The 18,876-nt window shown below is 42.0% G+C and overlaps 1 protein-coding gene across 1 annotated transcript in view; it reads left to right on the top strand.

The window, feature by feature from the left end:
- DGKQ (diacylglycerol kinase theta) overlaps window positions 1–18,506 on the top strand; it is a 105,268-nt gene extending 86,762 nt beyond the window's left edge. Inside the window, exons 17-23 of the mRNA XM_086629020.1 lie at window positions 1,011–1,159; window positions 3,596–3,777; window positions 5,270–5,370; window positions 9,942–10,088; window positions 11,581–11,692; window positions 12,574–12,726; window positions 13,635–18,506. Coding sequence (XP_086485146.1) covers window positions 1,011–1,159; window positions 3,596–3,777; window positions 5,270–5,370; window positions 9,942–10,088; window positions 11,581–11,692; window positions 12,574–12,726; window positions 13,635–13,733 — 943 coding nt within the window. The 3' untranslated portion in view covers window positions 13,734–18,506. The remainder of the gene's footprint in view (window positions 1–1,010; window positions 1,160–3,595; window positions 3,778–5,269; window positions 5,371–9,941; window positions 10,089–11,580; window positions 11,693–12,573; window positions 12,727–13,634) is intronic.
- Window positions 18,507–18,876: the final 370 nt, after the last annotated feature.

The following is an 18,876-nucleotide window of genomic DNA, read 5'->3' as shown; positions in this document are numbered from 1 at the left end:
CTTTTATTGCCTCTGATGTTTCATGGGAACTAACAGGAAAGTATAATAAAATATTCTATCTTGACTCTTGAAACTTGGCCACAATTGCAGAATCAACAGGCCCTGCCTGATCACAGCTGCAACATTTCTAAATACAAGGAACGGAACATAATGTGCTTATGGGGATGCAGGAACCAATTACTTGATTTAATCAACACCACTTTGTTACCAGCTTCATAAAACTGGAAGTGATGGTTGTAATCTACTCAGAGTAGCCTTATTCCTTCAGCAGTGGATTAACAAAGAATGGTCATGACAAGCCGTTCAAAACAAAAGCTTTCGTGGGAGAAACACAGCTTACGCAGGAAGCAAGAAAAAGAAGCTGCACAAACTGAAGTGTTTTGTCAGAACTGTGTAGTTCTGTCTTTCTGAGGCAGTTCAAGCTGCAACTTCAGTAATTCATTCATTTTGTTTTGCCCATAGAGTTCTTCTGTAGCTTTATGGCAAAATGCTGCCTCGTGTTCATTTGTTCTAGTGCAACGGGAAATAAAAATTCCTTTGCAGGATATTTCAGTGTGTAGGATGAGAAGTCACAAAATGTAAGAGCGACCAGGAAAATAGTACTACAAAGAGGAAAATGTACTATGAGTCCTATGACTAAGTAAAAAAAAACCCACCACCACTAATCAACATCTCCACTAGGATTTAGAGTTATAGATGTTCACGTTGAAATTCAGAATAGTTAGACCACTGTATCTTTGAAAAAAAAGAAGTCATTAACAATTTAACTCTAGCTGTGAAGAATCTTGGAAGAATGTGGTTTTCACTCTTTTTAAACAGCTTTATCTAAAAGTTTCTATTTTTCCGTTCAGTTTGCTGAAGTTGATCCTGAAACTGATGGTAAAGGGGGGCACAAAATCAAATAATAATGTGTTATCTTAAATAGCATATTGAGAGGCTTTGCATTTCCTCTACTGCATTGTAAGATTTCTTTGCCCCTTTGCTTTGTTTCTCTTTGTTTCTCAACGGAGGTTTCACACGTTCTCTAAAGTTCCCTCCTTTCGAGTGCTGGTATGCGGAGGAGATGGCACTGTCGGCTGGGTCCTTGGTGCACTGGAGGAGATCAGGCACAAGCTGGTGTGCTCAGAGCCCTCGGTTGCCATCTTACCTTTAGGAACAGGTGAGAATCACACCAAGCATCATTATTCTGAGGGCAGCAGTCATCCAGAAGGTTTATCTTTATTTATGCACACAAAAAGGAAGCCTATAGAGGGTGGAAGCAAGGACAGGTAGCCTGGGAAGAATACAGAGAAATTGTCCGAGTAACCAGAGATCAGGTTAGGAAAGCTAAAGCCCTGATAGAGTTAAATGTGGCCAGGGACATCAAGGGCAACAAGAAAAACTTCTATAGGTATGTCAGTGATAAAAGGAGGACTAGGGGAAAATGTGGGCCCTCTCTGGAAGGAAACAGAAGACCTGATTACCCTGGGTATGGAGCATGCTGAGGTACTTGATGACTTTTTTGTCTCAGTCTTCACTGGTGAGTGCTCTAGCCACACTGCCCAAGTTGCAGCAGGGAAAGGCAGGGACTGGGAGAATGAAGAACTGCCCTTTGTAGGAGAAGATCAGGTTTGGGACCGTCATATTTGAGAAGTCATGGCAGTCTGGTGAAGTTCCCAGTGACTGGAAAAGGGGGAACATAGCCCCCATTTTTAAAAAGAGAAAAAAGAAAGACCTGGTGTACTACAGGCCAGTCAGTCGTACCTCTGTGCTTGGCAAGATCATGGAGCAGATCCTCCTGGAAATAATCCTAAGGCGCATGGTAAATAAGGAGGCGATTGGTGACAGCCAACATGGCTTCACTAAAGACAAATAGTGCTTGACACGTTTGATGGCCTTCTATGACGGGGTGACAGTATTGGTGGATAAGGGAAGAGCAATTGATGTCATCTACCTGGATTTGTGCAAAGCATTTGACACTGTCCCACATGAAATCCTTGTCTCTAAATTGGAAAGACATGCATTTGACGGGTGGACCACTTGGTGGATAAGGAATTGGCTGGATGATCACACTTAAAGAGTAGCAGTCAACAGCTTGATGTGCAAGTAGAGACAAGTGACAAGTGGTGTTCCTCAGAGGTCGGTATTGGGATCGGCACTGTTTAACATATTCGTTGGTGACATAGGCAGTGGACTGAGTGCACTCTTAGCAAGTTTGCTGATGACACCAAGCTGTGTGGTGTTGTGGACATGCTGGAGGGAAGGGATGCCATCCAGAGGGACCTTGACACAGGTGAGCCTGTGTGAACTCATGAAGTTCAACAAGGCTAAGGCTCCTGCACATGAGTCAGGACAATCCCAAGCACAAATACAATCTGGGGGGAGAATAGATTGAGAGCAGCCCTGAGGAGAAGGACTTAAGGGTGTTGATTGACGAGAAGCTCAACATGAGCTGGCAATGTGCGCTTGCAGCTCAGAAAGCCAACCGTGTCCTGGGCCGCATCAAAAGAAGCGTAGGCAGCAGGTCGAGGGAGGTGATTCTGCCCCTCTACTCTGCTCTCATGAGACCCCACCTTGAATACTACATTCAGCTTTGGGGACCCCAACGTAAGAAGGACTTGGAGCTGCTGGAGCGAGTCCAGAGGAGGGCCACAAAAATGATCTGAGAGCTGGAACACTTCTCCTAAGAAGACAGGCTGAGAGAGTTGGGGTTGTTCAGCCTGGAGAAGAAAAGGCTCTGAGAAGACTTTTTAGCAGCCTTCCAGTACCTGAAGGGGGCCTACAAGAAAGCTGGAGAGGGACTTTTTACAAGGGCATGTAGTGATAGGACAAGGGGCAATGGCTTTAAACTGAAAGAGAGGAGATCTGAAATCGATTTAAGGAAGCAATTCTTCCCTCTGAGGGTGGTGAGGCCCTGGAACAGGTTTCCCAGAGAAGTTGTGGCTGCCCCATCCCTGAAAGTGTTCAATACCAGGTTGAATGGGGCTTTGAGCTACCTGGCCTAGTGAAAGGTGTCCCTGTCCATGGCAAGAGGGTGTTGGAACTAAATGATCTTTAAGGACCCTTTCAACCCAAACCATTCCATGAGTCTATGATCCATCTGACAAACACCTCAGTTTTGCAGTAGATATGCCATGACTCAGTTCTGGCCAGTGTTGGAGAGCAAATGCAATATTGGCTTTTTGATGAGATGTCAGTCACGCTTTCTGAAGGAAAAAAGAGCACCAGGTTATGGATGTGTCTCTGGGGGCAGGAGCTGGAGAGGGCAAAAGATCTCCCCTTGACAACCACAGGTACATCAGCCCTTGTTGTAGATCAGTGAACTCAGCCATACCCTGAATTCACGACTCTGTAACGGGTTTTTCTATCACTTTTTGTGAAAACTTTTCAAGTCAGACAGAGTATCAGTATGTGATACTAAGCACGTGTGCAACCACAACAAGGCTTAGATATTTTTTTCTGCTTGTTAACTTTTCAGTCCAATCTAACTACTTCCGTGACTTGTTCGAAGCACCTTAATGCAATTTGATTTGTAGGACAGGGTTGATGCACTTTTTGATGCTTTTAGCTAACTTAGGAAATACAATTTATTTTGAGGGTTTTCATTGTTGCCCAGGTAATGACTTAGGGAGGGTCTTGCGCTGGGGAGCTGGCTACAGTGGAGAGGACCCCTACTCAATTTTGGTGTCTGTGGATGAGGCGGATGACGTTCTTATGGACCGCTGGACTATCCTTTTGGATGCAGAAGAGCCAGCTGAAGGTGCAGAGAATGGCGTTGCAGAACCTGAGCCTCCAAAGGTGAGCTGAGCACCATTTGGGTTTGATTCATAGGAACTGCTGTTCTAGTGAAAATCACTAGATATTAGATAGATACCTATTAACATAGATTAGATAGATATTAACATAGTTTAATCTTTTATTGCACACCTGTCTTTGAGCTTTGGCCTTACTGAGCTATTCCTTAGTGAACACGAAATATGTCTGGATCTAGTGCTTCAGTTTCGGTTGGCTGCAGAGCATACTTTGTAGCTGTTTGGTAAAAGGTATATGATAGAGGATTAATGAAAACATTTAAGTGACGGTGGCATGTCTATTTGCTTCAGTTGGAAAGAAATCTGTTTCTCAAATAAGAAAAGCTTTTTGAAGGAACACCAGACACTTTTCCAGAACACTAGTGAAACTGGAGTGTTGACCAGAAAATATCCCCCCGCCCCGGGAAAAAAAGTACTGTCGTCTTTCCTTGAACAGTTTTAAAAATGTCTATGATTTGGTGGCATATACATGAAGTTAATCCTTCTGGCATCTTACTACCATTGCATGTCTGTGTAGGTGGCATCTGTGGTTTTTTTTTTTTTTTGAGTGAAATTCCCTGTTCCTTGGTTCGTATTACTTGTTTCTGTTTAAAAAAATAAAAATGTTGGTTGTAGATGGTGACTTCAGAGCTTTGTGTGAATCCTAGTTCTGTTTATCTTCAGACAAAACAAAGAAATTGGGCGAGGAGATGGCAAAAAGAAAATAGGAAGTTGTAATAACGGTAGCAAGTATCTAATAGTTTAGTCCCATAGCTGGAAAATCCTAGGCATTAAGTGTCAGTTAGAGGATTTAAGTTGTGCATGTTCCATCTGTTTTTCACTTGGTGGAGACAAGGGTTGATTTGCACTGAGTGCCCAATATGGTTTTTAAAGGTGAAAGGTGTGAGAGTCAAGGACTAGGATAGAAAGCTATGGAATGAACTGGCATGCAAAGGAAGAATTAATTGCAGAAATGATTGAAATCTGTAGGAACTTGAGATTGACATATAGGGAGCTATTTAAAATGCAGCTTGAGTAGGTGAGGTCAAGTTCTTCACTCATCTGGTGTAAGATCGTCACCTTCCAAAGTAGGGAAGAGCATCTTCCCAATGGTGTAATGATAAATCCATGGCTGATGCCAAAAATAAGCGGCATTAGTGTTCAGCAACTTGTGTAGTTATTGCGTAGAACCACTTTGAGAAGTTGGGTTGGTTTTGTTTCTGTGTTTGCTTTTATTTCTACTGCCTTGTGCTTGTTGCTTGCAATTAAGATTAAATTTTGAAGTTTCCGATGCTTTGGAAATAATGACTACACATGTCAACAGCTGTCTGTACAGCTCTATTTTTAGTGCAGTGTTTCTGGAAAATGTTTTCCAGAATCTGTCAAAATGCAAGTGACTTGGAAGGATCATCTGCAAAGCTTGCTTTTGTTGAAAAACTTTGGAACCTCTTCATTTGTAAACATAAGGAGGAAATAATACAATTTTTTTTTTTTGTCAGATTGTGCAGATGAACAATTACTGTGGTCTTGGCATTGACGCAGAGTTGAGCTTGGACTTCCATCATGCTAGAGAAGAAGAACCAGGAAAATTTAATAGCAGGTAATCCTGGGGAAACCCGGAGTGAAGGGCAAACTCTGTGGTATTGCATAACTTCCAACTTACACTATGGCTCATAATCTTGAAATGCTACAGGTATCCACAAACAATATTGCTTGAGGCAAAGCTGGCACAGGGAGGAAGTAAGTTAGCCAGGAACTCATAAACACAGAATTCGGGGATTTTGTTTGGTTTTCTTCTTTTTTTCTTTTTTTTTCTATTTTTTTTCCTTTACCAAGAGAGAACACTAAAGCAGTTTTTGCAACTCCTGTCATTATTATTCACTATACTTATTTGCCAATAACTGCAATGTTGAGTTCAGTGAAATTGTGGGGTAGTGGAAATAGCTCTTACTCAAAGCCTTTAGCAGGAGTGAGGGCAGTGTTGCTACGTGAGCAATAAACACTGTTCGGAACTTCTTTGTACCTTTCCCACCCTCGCTTAGTGCTGTGGTAGCACCTGCGTGCTGGTAATAAGGATAAAAAAAGATTTCTGTATCTCAAGTGAGAATGTGTGATTTAAAAGGTGTGGAGAGAGACCTTCCTCCTATCTGGCATGCAGATCAATCAATAATAGTACATTTTCTTCTTCCCATAATCACTGAAATTGATGAGGAAAAAGAAATCACGTTTGTGTAATTAATCAGCAATTTCTTGTAGAAAATGTTTTTGCCTGCTTTACCCTGCGCATGTGAGTAAATGTCCTCTAAATTGTCTTTTGGTTGCCAGGGAGAATTACAGCCAGTTACAACTATGCAGTATTCAAATCCTAACTATTAAAAATGTTCTTTGACCAGTTATGAGTGTAATGATGTGTAATTCCACCTATCTTGCAGTGTTCTGCCTATCATTACAGGCATTGCTTATGTATTTTTCTCAAAAATGGAATAATATAGGATATTGTTTGTGGTACATAAGTTACTGTTAGGCATTGGTTTGCATTTCCAGTCCACTGGATTAAAAACATAATAGCTAGTAAAAATCAGGCAATAAGTTTGCATCTAGCAGTGCCTCTTCTAGGGTATAAAACTTATAGATTTACTTGTGCAATTAATACAATGAAGGAGTTAGTTCGTTCTTCCTTTAAAATATGCTACTCATGACTTTACGAAGCTGCAGCGCTTTAAAACGTATGTCCTTTCCATATTGCCACTGTATTTAAGGGTTGTGCTTAGACTTCTATTGCCTTGTGTGCTTTTCATCCCTTGAATCTTTGTCTCAGTCAGTTCCCAGTGTGCAGAACCTGCAGTGTGGTGGACGATGACTTGGTACCATTCTCACAGACCTTTTTTTAACATGCGTATTTGAACACTGCAAGCAGAGTGTCTTGAAGGGTGTGTGGGAAAGAAGAGATGATTTTTTTTTTACCTTTGGAAATCTGAAGGGATATATATTTCTGTGATTCAAGATCTGGAGAAGAAATATGAAATAACAAATTGGTACTGAGGTATGGTTTTGCAGGAGACACACAGCTTGTGCAGGCGAACAGTGCTGACACATGATCATTGCCTTTCACTGCCTGTGACGATGATGGTTAAAATTGCTGGCTTTACCCTTTCCCAGGATATGCGAGTGCCTGCTCTTGTCAGCAAGATTAGTGCTTTTTAAAATTATTTTCAGTAAATTAACTAAGAAGTGTGGCTACTTAGTGCCAGATGCAGCAGCTGCTGGCATGTGAACTGACTGCTCTTGCGTTCAGAACGGGAAGTTTCCTATTGCTGCAACAGAAATCGCGAGTAGTCCTTGGAAGAAAAACAGGCTTAAGTGCTCTTCTTGATCAAGACCTTAAGCTGGTAAACGTCCTGAAAGCTGCGTGCTCTCTGGCCTCGCGCTGCGGAGTCTCTACACGCTCAGGACTCCTTACCTTTGGCTAGCGGCTTACAGCACAGCGACAGCTTCCCTGCGGGGAATTTAGTGGTGAACGTGCATCGCAGGGCAGATAGCAGCAATGTATGTTGTGGCAGTGGTGGATGCTTACACTGTTGGGTGCCAAGCTGTGTGAGGTTTTTTCACAGTGTGAAACTTAAGGATTAGGGCATCTGCCTTCATTCCCCTATTCCCATGGGATCCTGTAGCAGTCTTTACAGTTGCCTATTACAGAAGAGACCACATCTTGTTTGTGCCATCCAAATCCTGTGCTGTGGCAAGCGGACTCCTGGATGTAAGGTTAGGCAGAAAGACTTCTGCACGATCTACTGCAAGTTTAGAATTGTTTTACAAAGATACAGAACTGTTCTCTCTCAATGGTGGGAAGGTTTGAAGTAGTGGTTGGTTGGTTGGTTTGTCGGTTGTGGGTTTTAAAATGCTACAACGGCTGCTGTCTAACTCACTTTTTTCCATCTTGGGTCCTCTGCACATGAGCTGGCTAAAGTTCTTTCCCAGTCAGTAAGATCACCCTACTAAAAGCACCCAAATGGATGCCAATTATTGGTCAGAGCTCTTCGCTTTTGCAGTGGTGGTTTCCCACCCGGTGGCAAGCTTGTTGAATTGCAGGACTAAGTAAAAGATGGTCATTTTGTTTTGCTTGATAGCTTCCTGTGGTGTGTGCTGCAGTGCTGAGAGGTCTGCTTCTGAGAGATGTTACCTAGCTGTGTATTATTTCTCATGGGAAACTGGAATTAATTTAAAAACGCCTGGCACACATTGCTTATCCATCACCTTTAAAAAAGAGTTCCCAAACCTACCCTTCTGGATGTGCAGCAGTTGGCAAGAGCTCCGAAAAGTCTGGCTTTCTGCATCAGCTCACTTTGCTTCTCCATGACTCTTGAGGACTGGCTTCTTTGTTTTGTTTTCATGAAAGCTTGGAGAGCAGTTACTGATGGTCTTGCTTCCTCTGGCCACCAGAGCTGCTGGCTGCTTGGACAGCAACCACAGAGGTGATTAAACCAACAGTGTAAGCTGATGCTGTGGTATGTCCCAGAGTCTGTGGAGACCTTTTTGTGGGACTTTTAAGAGTAAAGGGTGTTCAAATCCCCAAACTCATCTCAGCAGTAGGATGTTTCTTCAATATCTGTACTCCAGAGAGCCTTCCAGATAGTTCTGGGATAACATAGTGACACAAGTGTTGCAGCTGAACTGATGAGGATGGATGAGCTGCATGTAATGCCCTGCCTTTCTCCCTCATCCCCATCTGTGTCACAGCAGTGACTGCAATGTGAGTCTCACCTGATACAAACCTTGATTTCCTTCAGCACAAATAAGATCTTGGAGACTGCTCCAAGGACAACATCCTCCTTCCTGCCATGCTAATTAACTGTAGTGAAACTACTAGTGGTCTGCAAAATGTATCTAACCAAGAGTTTGCTTGAGGAGAAGCTTGTTCTTTCCACTCAGTTGGGCAAGCTAGTATGTTACTGGCTACTGCTAGCAGTAGACCAACAACTTCCACTGGCACATTCTCCCCAGATCATGTCCCACACATGTAGATGTGCAAAGAAGGGTGGTGATTCTCTCTCGCAGTGCATCTGCAAAGATCATATTCTTTCAGCTTCCGCAGGCTTCCTTCTTCATGCAGTAAAAATTAATACTTCTTGGGGATATGTAAAGTATTGTTTCCTACTGATACTCCGTTGTATTTCAATTCTACCCAAATCAGACAAAACCTGTCTTAGCATAGACACATCTTACTGCCTTTCCAGAGTAAAAGCATATGTTAAGAATCAGGTACCTTTAATCTGGTGCTGTTTAAAACTGTTAGCATGTAGGACAAATCATTCCCAATGTAATAATTTAAAAGAACTGAATGGTTTCTGTCTAAATAGTTGACTATAACCCACATGCTAACCTGGCTGTCTTCCCCACTGGAATGTCTACAGCATTTAGACATAATGTGGAGAGATTTTGCAGAGTTGGATTTCAGTGACGCCCATGTGCTAGTCAGGTCAAATAATGGAAATTTATGCTTTTTATTTTAAGGTTGCCCTGGAGGCCATGTATCCAAAGATTTCCATTATAGAAGAAAAGACTGTGTTTAACTAACATGTGTTTATGTTATTCTTAAAATATTTTGACGTTTCTAGGGATGCCATGAAATCTTCCTTATCTTTTTTTACTCTAAAATTAGAGATGTTAGAGCTCTGTCATAGGTTAGCATTACTAAGCATGTTTTAAGTTTCTACAGCTGAGTATATTTCAAATGAATTAGCAAATGTAAGGCAAAGATTGGCAAAGGTTTTTGTGCCTTAATTATTCTAGCACTGCATGAGAAAACATTTTAAAATGTTTCATGAATACTCCTAGGTTTTAATTAAAAAACAGTTTTTCAGCCCATAAGTTTACATTTCAAAGAGGCATTGCATGCAGCGCTTTAAGAAGGGAAGATTTTTCTGTAGTAAAATTTCACAGATCTCCACATACCTCAACAGCACAAATCATCCCTTAAGTAAGAGGCATACGAAGTTGCAGTTAGTGGCTTATGCTTTGTTTTCACAGTAAAGCTAGAAGAACTTGGGAAGGTTTTAATTGAAAAACTCTTGAAACTTACCTGCTAGAGGACAATACTGGTATATGTACGAGGAATAGTGCTGTGCTGGGCCTTCCTTACCTTTTAGTTTCAGGATGCTTGTCTGCTCCTAGGTTTCACAACAAAGGAGTTTACGTGAAAGTTGGGCTGCAGAAGATAAGTCATACCAGAAATCTTCACAAAGACATAAAGCTTCAAGTGGACCAGCACGAGGTGGAGTTACCAAGTATAGAAGGACTCATTTTTATTAATATACCCAGGTAAAAAGGAGAGGAAGGATCCTGTATGGATGCATGTCTGGCTGTATGTGTGGAAACGCTTCTTGGTATTTGAGCATCAAATGTTAAATGGTTGGAAAAAATGTTAAATGGTCCAGATTTGTAGATGGTTGTTACTGGGTATTTCTGACTGTTGCCTGACTCGCTGGCTTTGCAGCTGTGCAATTATTTCCTCACCAAAGGTTTTCAGACTTCTTTTGGAGCAGTTTTCTAGTAAAACATACTTTTCAGGCTTGGCTATAGGCCTGTGGTTCCATGTGCTACCACTTTCCCCCTCCCCCAAACGTTTGAACGATCCACTGGATTTAACTGTGACTTGTAGAAGGATCAAAGATGATCAACCTGCACACCCTTTCTGGCATGCTAGAGGCCAGGTGCCTAAGCAGTTCCTGAAGTAAAGGCCAGCCAGGATTCAGCTGTCAAACACCAGGTCCTACAGCAGCTGGTCAGTATATGTGGGGTCAGCGATGCTACCTCAGTAGCTGTGGAAAACCCACAGTTCAGGTACCTTTCGCGGGGTTGTGGGGGCTGCCCTGAGACCTGCAGGGAGCTAAAGTTACTGCTGGGCAAGAAAGGAAGGCAGATCTGCAGGAAATCTGGCTTCCTTAGTTGTGCTGTTGGTAGAGGCAGGTTTTTTGTTTGCACAAAACCAGCAGGTAATTAGTGCTGCCATGCTATTTTTTTTTCACGTACACTCTTATCTCAAACTAACTGTATCTCTCTCCATTTTAGTCTGAAAATGTTTCAACTTTTTATTCAGATATATGTATTTACACGTACTCACACGTATGTGCACATACACATGAGTATACGTTGCAGACAAGAACTGTGGGAAAGAAATGATCACGATTAGTACTGAGCAGTCAATGCACTAAAACAATAAGCGAGTGATTTGAGTCAATACTGCCCAAAAAGCAACAGAACGTTAAATTGTCAGAAGTGTTTCAGAGGATGGAAGTACAGGAATACCTGCCTAACTACAAGTGAGTTTGGCCAGGTACAAAAATAAAAACTTGTTACTTTTTTTAGCTTTAATTTCTCTTCAGTAGCTTTCGTGAATATTGTCAAGACCAGTAAGATCTATGTTAAGTTCTTAAGCCTTGGAAGCTAAGGGTTAGTGTAGCTGTAACCTGTATTTCCCAGCAAAAAAAAAAAAAAAAATTTTTATTTCCCCAAAACTCTTTGGAGTTACTTTCTTTTTACCTACTCTTTTTCTTTCAAATGGAAACTACTTACTTCATGCCTTCTTTCACTCCTAGAAGATCTAGTCCAAATTTTCCAAATTTCCAAGGAAAGCACTTCCTGCTTTTACAGTACAGGAAAGCTGTGCTGTCTCCTCCAGCTGGTGGGGAGCAGCAGAGTGTCTCGCTTTTGGAGTCTGGCAAACCAGCCACCTCTTGCAGGCTACCGGGCAGGGAGCTCTGTGGCAGATGGCAGATCCACAGGCAGCCACTGTGGTCTGCTCTCTCTGCAGCTGGGGGTCTGGAGCTGATCTCTGGGGGTCTGAGAGCGATAACCGCTTTGAGAAACCACGCATCGATGATGGCCTGCTGGAAGTTGTTGGTGTGACTGGCGTTGTTCACATGGTAAGTTGGCATCCCAGTAAGAACAGAGGAAATGTACATTTCCTCAGGCTGGCTGTTTGTTTTTTGGTTTTATAACAACATGTGCATTGCAAGTGTCTAGTCCTAAAACACATGCATCTATGTTAAGATGTTAAGATCTATACTTCTTCTACCTTACAAGAAGTGGTTTGGTAGAGATCCTTAAAATTTTTGTGAAGTTAGAAGCAACAAGGAGTGTACCTGTTGCTTTGGAATATAAATGTTAGCAAACCTGTGCTCTGGTTTTGTGATCTTCTGTTAAGGTGTTTACTCCCGTATTTGTTGTCTGTACACATTCCCCGAGAGAATTTGTAGCAGCAAAGTTCACTTTGCTTCACTGTCTACAGTTAACACTCAGCCATTAGTTGCAGTTGAGTACATGTATATATGTAGTTGAGTATATATATATGCATATGGAGTTAAGTTTGGCAAAACTGCCTCTCTCCCTGTTTGATAAAGTGCCTTCAGACTTCTGAGCTTCACATGTGCCAAAGTCTGCGTGCATAGTTAGGTGTTTTGAAAATGTGTTTACTATGTTATGCAGAGGGGAAGTAAAACCAAACAAGACCTTTGTAAGTGCATGCTCCTTGGCCAACCTGAGTGTACAAATGACTTCACTGTGTACGTTATTTTGCCTCTGGCAGCCTGCAGGCATATCTGAGTTTTTCTTCCTGCACTAACTTAAATAATTAATGCTACACCAGTAAAGGCACCCCCTGTGGATTTTGCCTAAGCAGTCCTTTTACTTGAAACTTAAAATGTCAGGTGGAAATAAAATTCTATCCACCCAGTTTAAGTGCAGCTAATATTTGTGCTTCTTGTTTATTGGGGTGATTGATACCCTGGCTTTTACTTCCTAACAGGGTCAAGTCCAAGGTGGTTTTCGATCAGGAATCCGCATAGCCCAAGGCTCGTATTTTCGTGTAACACTCCTAAAGCCAATTCCAGTTCAAGTAGATGGAGAGCCCTGGATTCAGGCTCCTGGTCAGATTATTATTTCTGCTGCAGGACCAAAGGTACTGGCTGTAGATTTGTCTTAGCAAGTTGACTTTGTTTCTCCTGTGGACAGTACTGTATTATCTTGCTTGTCTGCTGTGCTCTGATGCTTAACTTTAAAGGAGCTAGTTGGCAGAGTGTGGTAACTTAGATAAATACGTAGCAGTTTCTACAGAGGATGGTTTGAAGGCCGTCTCCACTGGCTCAGATGAGGCTTGTGTTTAAAAAAAAAAATTGTCCCTGAGCTTCAGTCTAGTATCTTAATTATTTCCCCCTGCCCTGAAGCACATCACCGTTGTGAGAGCCATGGTAGTACCGCAGCGTGTGAGGCTGGAAGCAGTCTGCTCACAGCGCTGGAGGAAGGAAGGTCTGTCAGAGAGCAGCAGAAGAGAAAACTGAATAATGGAGGAGGAGGGTCAGAGAAACACAGACTTTGGAGTAATCGGTGTCTGTTTTTCCTTGATATCTCAATGTATATGTAGAAGGAGAAGAGCATCAGCTACCTAAGAATTTAACTTCTCTATTGACATTGAAATTGTGAAAGGGGGAAAAAGACAAAGAGAGAGAAAACAAACCTAACTTGTCCTTTCAGTGAGAAATATTTCTATCTCTCTATCAGGTTAGTGCTAATAGTGTTATGTGTATATATGCGTATGTATATGTGTGTACATTAATATATATGCACACATATACATGTCCTTACACATCTATATATACACATACATGCCTATATGTGTTTACATAAAAAATACCAGTTAATCCTATAGCTTTATAAGGATAGGTGTTTCATATAGTTGTGTGTTTAAATGTTTTTCTGTTGCAGTTCCAATGTTTTACTTGTTTATTAGTTAGTTGCTTTAGATCTGCTTATAGGTGACCACAGATATTGTAATACTCACTCACTCTCTTTTAAAACTTTCTGGTTTAGGTCCGTATGTTGAAAAAATCCAAGCAGAAACAGAAGAAAACTGGAAGCCTGAGAGAGATGAGAGTGGATAGCATGTCAGTCTCTGAAGGAGGACGCTAAGTGGAGACCTGTGCTCAGAAGTGATGCAGCACACCTACTGTAGATACCAAGATGGTTCAGTAAAACCGAGTGCAGGCAACTGGTGAAGAGGGTTACTTATGAGCGTGCCTTTTGTTACATTTTGATAGTACTGGGCTCTACTTCGTCTTTCAAAGATAGTGCCTCATTGTTACAAATAACTATTACGTACCACTTGTCTCATCTGAAATGTTTACTTTGGGTTGCTTTTCCATAAGCCATTTCCCCGTTTTTCATGTTTATAGAAACTGAGGCCAAACACAGTTTCCAAGATGCTAGATTTCTGCATCTACCTTCACAAAGACTCTTCCTCGCCTCCCAACTTTTTCTTAAAGAAAATCATTCCATAGATAAATTTTGGTGCATTGTTCCAAAAATGAAAATGTGTTCCTTTAAATTCAGGTTCACAGTAGCCTCCCAACCAAAAAAAAATACAAAGACATAAGATGCTGAGAACTCCTTGGATCAGTCCAACTAGCACAGCTGAAACAGTACTACTGCAAAGAGAAAAATGCAAAACACAGGAGAGATGATTTCTATAAAAGGAGCCTCATGCACTGGGAAGAGAGAAAGTACCAGAACAGTTGAGTCAAAATATTTCAGTATTTGGGCAGTATGAATGAAGGGGAAACAGCCTGTAGAGCAAGTTTTCAACTTCTGCTTAGTTTCTCCTATATTATTCAGCCAAAGCCTGTTTTAAAGGCATTTGAGTTTCAGCAAGTGTACCACTAATGTAAAAAGGAACAAGTATTGTACCCAAGGCAGTATTACATTGTTCTGTTTTTTTTTCTATCATTGAAACCATTATCTTTAACACCAGACTTTTCTTCTTGCCTTTACTTACGCTGTTTCATTTTCATTAATTTGTCGCAGTTGGACTGTTACTTAACAGCAAGCTCAAAGACTAAAGGAATCATCACTAATTAGGGTAAAAGAAGTACCATTTAGTATTCACTTAAGTAAATCAGCACAGTTATATATGTTAGACCTGAACCAAAGTACAGCGTAGCTTCGCTGAGGAGCCTTAGGAGGTATTGAAGCCTGTAGTGTGCCTCTAACATGCTATAAGCTTCAGGTAACTGGGAATGTGATAGCTGTCATGAAAACTCACCTGGTCAGCCTTCTGACGTTCTTGGTGGATGTTGTTTTCAGGCATGAACCCAGGGACACATTGACTGTCTTTTCTCACTTGGGTGAGTGTGTGCCCTTCAGAGGCTGTTCCTCTTGTCAGCTCCTGTGAGACCGAGATCACCTCTCTGTGCTTACCCATCTGCTGAAGATGTGGGGGTCCAGTACTTCTTATACAGCTTCCTGCTATAGACTGGTGCTAGAGTAGACACGATGGTCCAGTCATACACTACATGTATCTGTTCGCTATGGCTGTAGTCATGTTGGTCTTCACTTGCATCTCTGCTGGTCTCATCTCGCTGTCGTTCTCCAGTGACTGAACCTTTGGGTCACCATCACACACAAGGGGCCCTCTGAGCCAGTTGTGGTGCAGGGGGCCTGCATGGTTTTGCCACTTGGATGCATCTGCTGCCTGGAGATGCTTAAGCTGTGTTGGCTAGAGCCCACTTAGCTAGCCAGTGGGCTTACTTGTCCTCTGTTGCACAGTAATAACAAATTCAGCTATGGATGGCATGAGTTCATAACTCAAGTGGTAGCTTTGGGAGTGTTTCTTTTGCCCAGTGTGTCTAGAAAAACATCCCCAGCTGCTGCAAGGGACTTCAGTGTCACTTGGCAATATATTTGAAAAAGCCATTTCGTGTTGGACTCAAATATGTGCGGAGGCAGTTCTTGCTGAGTCTTGCTGATCAGTCTGTACTGTAAGCGCTGTGCCAGCTTCAGCAACATCTGATCATTACCTGTGTGTTCTACTTTCCAGTCACAGTGCAGATGAGGGTGTGAATGTGAGTGCTGCAAGACAGTCATCTGTAGCAACAGTGGTACAGCTAAAGCTATAGACAAGACAGCCATGCAAAAATGGCAGCCACCTGCAGCCTTTCCTCCCTGACTAGTGGATTCCTTCTGTTCTTAGTGTTCTGGTAGAGATGCACCTGGAGGACTGCCTCCTGTTTTCAATGAAGCCTGTTATTAATTGTTTCAGTTGTTAATTTAATTTTAAGGATGTTCTTCAGGTAGCACTATGTAGACTGCAACTTACCTTTTTATTCAACAGGCAAACAAGACTCATGTATGAAAGAGATAGTGTGGATAGTACAGAGCTAAAATCCTCATCTCCTGATCATTAAACACAGGGTTGTCTCTACTTCAGAACCTGGGCATGAAGGATCAGCTGGAGCTCTTTGGGCATCCTGGTACCAGCATTACAAGAAGAAGGGTAAAGTGGTGTATTTCACGGTATGCCCTCTCAGGATGAAGCTCACAAATTAGAGAGGAGATCTGAAATAGATGATTGCTGCTTACAGTTGTCCAGAAAGCCAGAGAAACTTTTATGTCCTCAGGGCAGCAGAAAGAATGCATGATCTGCTTTCCAATTGCTGACTCAGTAACGGAGAGGAAAACTTGACTTTTTGTTACAGAAAACACATGTAAGCTTTAAGTTTGCTGGTACTGACTGTCTTCTACAGCCCAAGTAAATAAACCTGTCTGACTGTTTTTCCAGACATATATCATCCTGCAGCATGCAACTGACAGTTTCATGTTCTTGGCTCGTTAAGGGCCTGGCTGTCTCTCCCTGTTACTTATTATCTGTTATCTGAAATAACGTGAAACTTTTGTGCCACAGTGGTTTAATCAGAGGGCCTCTTACTGTGGCATATCCGTCCATGGGGATTTTTCATCCCTCGAACAGCGTACAAGCCTGTGTCAGGCAGCTATTGTGGTAGCAAGGCGACACAGAAGTATAAATATGTTCTCCTCACAACTGTTAGAGCGGATCCTGGTGGAGGACAGGAAGGCTTTGAGTTTTCTTTTTTCTTTCCCTTTTCTCTTCTTCCAGAAAATGACTCCCACATGCTGTTTGAGCAGATGAGTGCCACACTGGAACAAAAACATATCTTAAGAAAAACACACTTGGCATTTAAGGTCTCTCTCTCATAAAATGATTTTAGTGTGTTTTGAAGACAAAACAGATTCCTGGGCAGTTGAGATAGGAAAGCTCTTGTAAAGCTTTTAAAAGAAGAAACTCACTATTTAACCCCTCTATTAAGATCTTCCAGTTTCAGGTACTGTAAAGGCCAGTATATCAAGAATATGTTTTTGTTGACATTTGCATCACACCTAGTATATGAGAAGGGCTAGTATTTTTTCCATAGCATGTAAGACTTCCTTGAAGAGGGGAGATAACTCTGCAGTTAATACGAAACATTTTGACTTAGCCTTTACATTGAATGAAACAGCCCGTATAATTTACATGATAGTGGGCAGATAAATGACTCTCTGCACTCAGTCTTCAGCACAGTTGTGTGAGAACCTAGTGATTACACGGCCAAGTGCTTTAAATAATGCAGTAGCAAAAGTGTTGAGGAAGAGGCTCCGTTCTGTCAAGACAGGTGTTAAATCAACATCAGGGACACAGGACCAGGAACCATAATCTATAGACAGGGAGGAGATGCAGGCTCATTGCTATCCTGAGCACACTCCTTCATCCTCTCTCCACTGCCCTGCCTTTTTATCTTGCCTACAAACTGTGGCAGGCACAGATAGCACAGCTAGCATCTCTACTGCTGACACATGCTCCTGACCTTTTACTAGTGTCCGACTAGGCTTTGCCAGTGTGGGAAGAGAAGGGTCCTGAAAATCATGGTGCCTTTCAAATACCCCACTGCTGCAGACGAGAGAAGGTGGTCAGTTGGTTAAAATAGGTTTTGATGGGCAAACACATTACCTCTGTCTTGAATTAGGAGAACCGAAATTCACAAGCTCATCCCTGAGATACAGGTGCTACTTCAGAGACTTTGCTGCTTTTTCCCTGTGGCTTTTACACTTGATTTGTATAGTTTAAATTGCTGATGTTTTCATTGCATTGATTTTTTTTTTAATGAAACTGTTATTTTGCCAAAAACTTTTTGTATAGTTACATATATGTGTATGTGTACATATATGCGTATACATACATATGCACACACCCTTCAAAAATAGGCTGTATTGTATTTCCATTCACAGTGCCTCCGTGTACACTGCGTTACAACATTGTGATAGCCCTCACTTCTGGATCTTTCTATCACCAGTTTTGAACAGGAGGGCAGAGCTTGCTTTCTTACTGGTCGTACTGAGGTTCCCAGCACATCCTTCTGATGGATGTATGCTTTCCAACAAGACATGATGGCAATACAGTGAAAGCACAACTGTGTTTAGAGTACAGTCTCTGTATGTGTGCAGTCTGAGCTCCTCTTGCTCTTTCCAGATTTTAGTCAAGTCTTTGTGTTTCTAAGATCAATGGCAATGGCTATTGTAGCATTTTAAAACCTAGAAGCTGTAGCATAGTCCACTGCAAGACTTAAATGAGGAGCAAAACTAAATGAACTGTTATAGACAATTGTTCATTAATCTTCACAGTTACCTTCTTCCCGGTATTGAACAGATTGCATTTCTTTAAAGAGCAAATGATGTACTTGTTTCAAATATCAGCTGTTTGGAATCACTAAGCATTTATGCATGCAGATTACTCTGCAGTATAGTATGTTGGCATATAGGTATGTCGTTATCAAATGAAGCCTCATTTTGGGGGAGGAGAAGGCAAACGAAGCTGTTGTAACATTAAAAAGGACATGATGTGGAAGACACAACAGATTTAGCTGCATAGGTATTGCTGCAACGTACTGAATGTGAGCAGGAATGCTGTGTGTTGTATAGCTGCCAGTCCATACTCCAGCACTGAAACTAGAGGTGCGTTGGACTTGTGCACTTCAGAGACCTGGCAGTAGATATTCTTTCAGCCTGCACCTCGCACCTCTTCCTTACAACCTCCGTACAACTGTGCATTTTCCTCTTCTGTTAGGCTGCCTTCCTGCCTGGCGGGCCCAGCCTGTATCTGGAAACTGGTAACAAAGGCAGGACTACGTGGCAGTGAATGTGTGTGGAGGGTGGGGGAATGGAGATCCTGCTCTAAAACACCATTCTGGTTATTGGGCTTAGACTGCCCATCAGTTTCTACTTCAAC

This window comes from Tauraco erythrolophus, chromosome Z (genome assembly GCF_009769465.1).
Source record: "Tauraco erythrolophus isolate bTauEry1 chromosome Z, bTauEry1.pri, whole genome shotgun sequence".
Taxonomy (NCBI): Eukaryota; Metazoa; Chordata; class Aves; order Musophagiformes; family Musophagidae; genus Tauraco; species Tauraco erythrolophus.
This window is presented reverse-complemented; position numbering and strand designations above follow the sequence as displayed.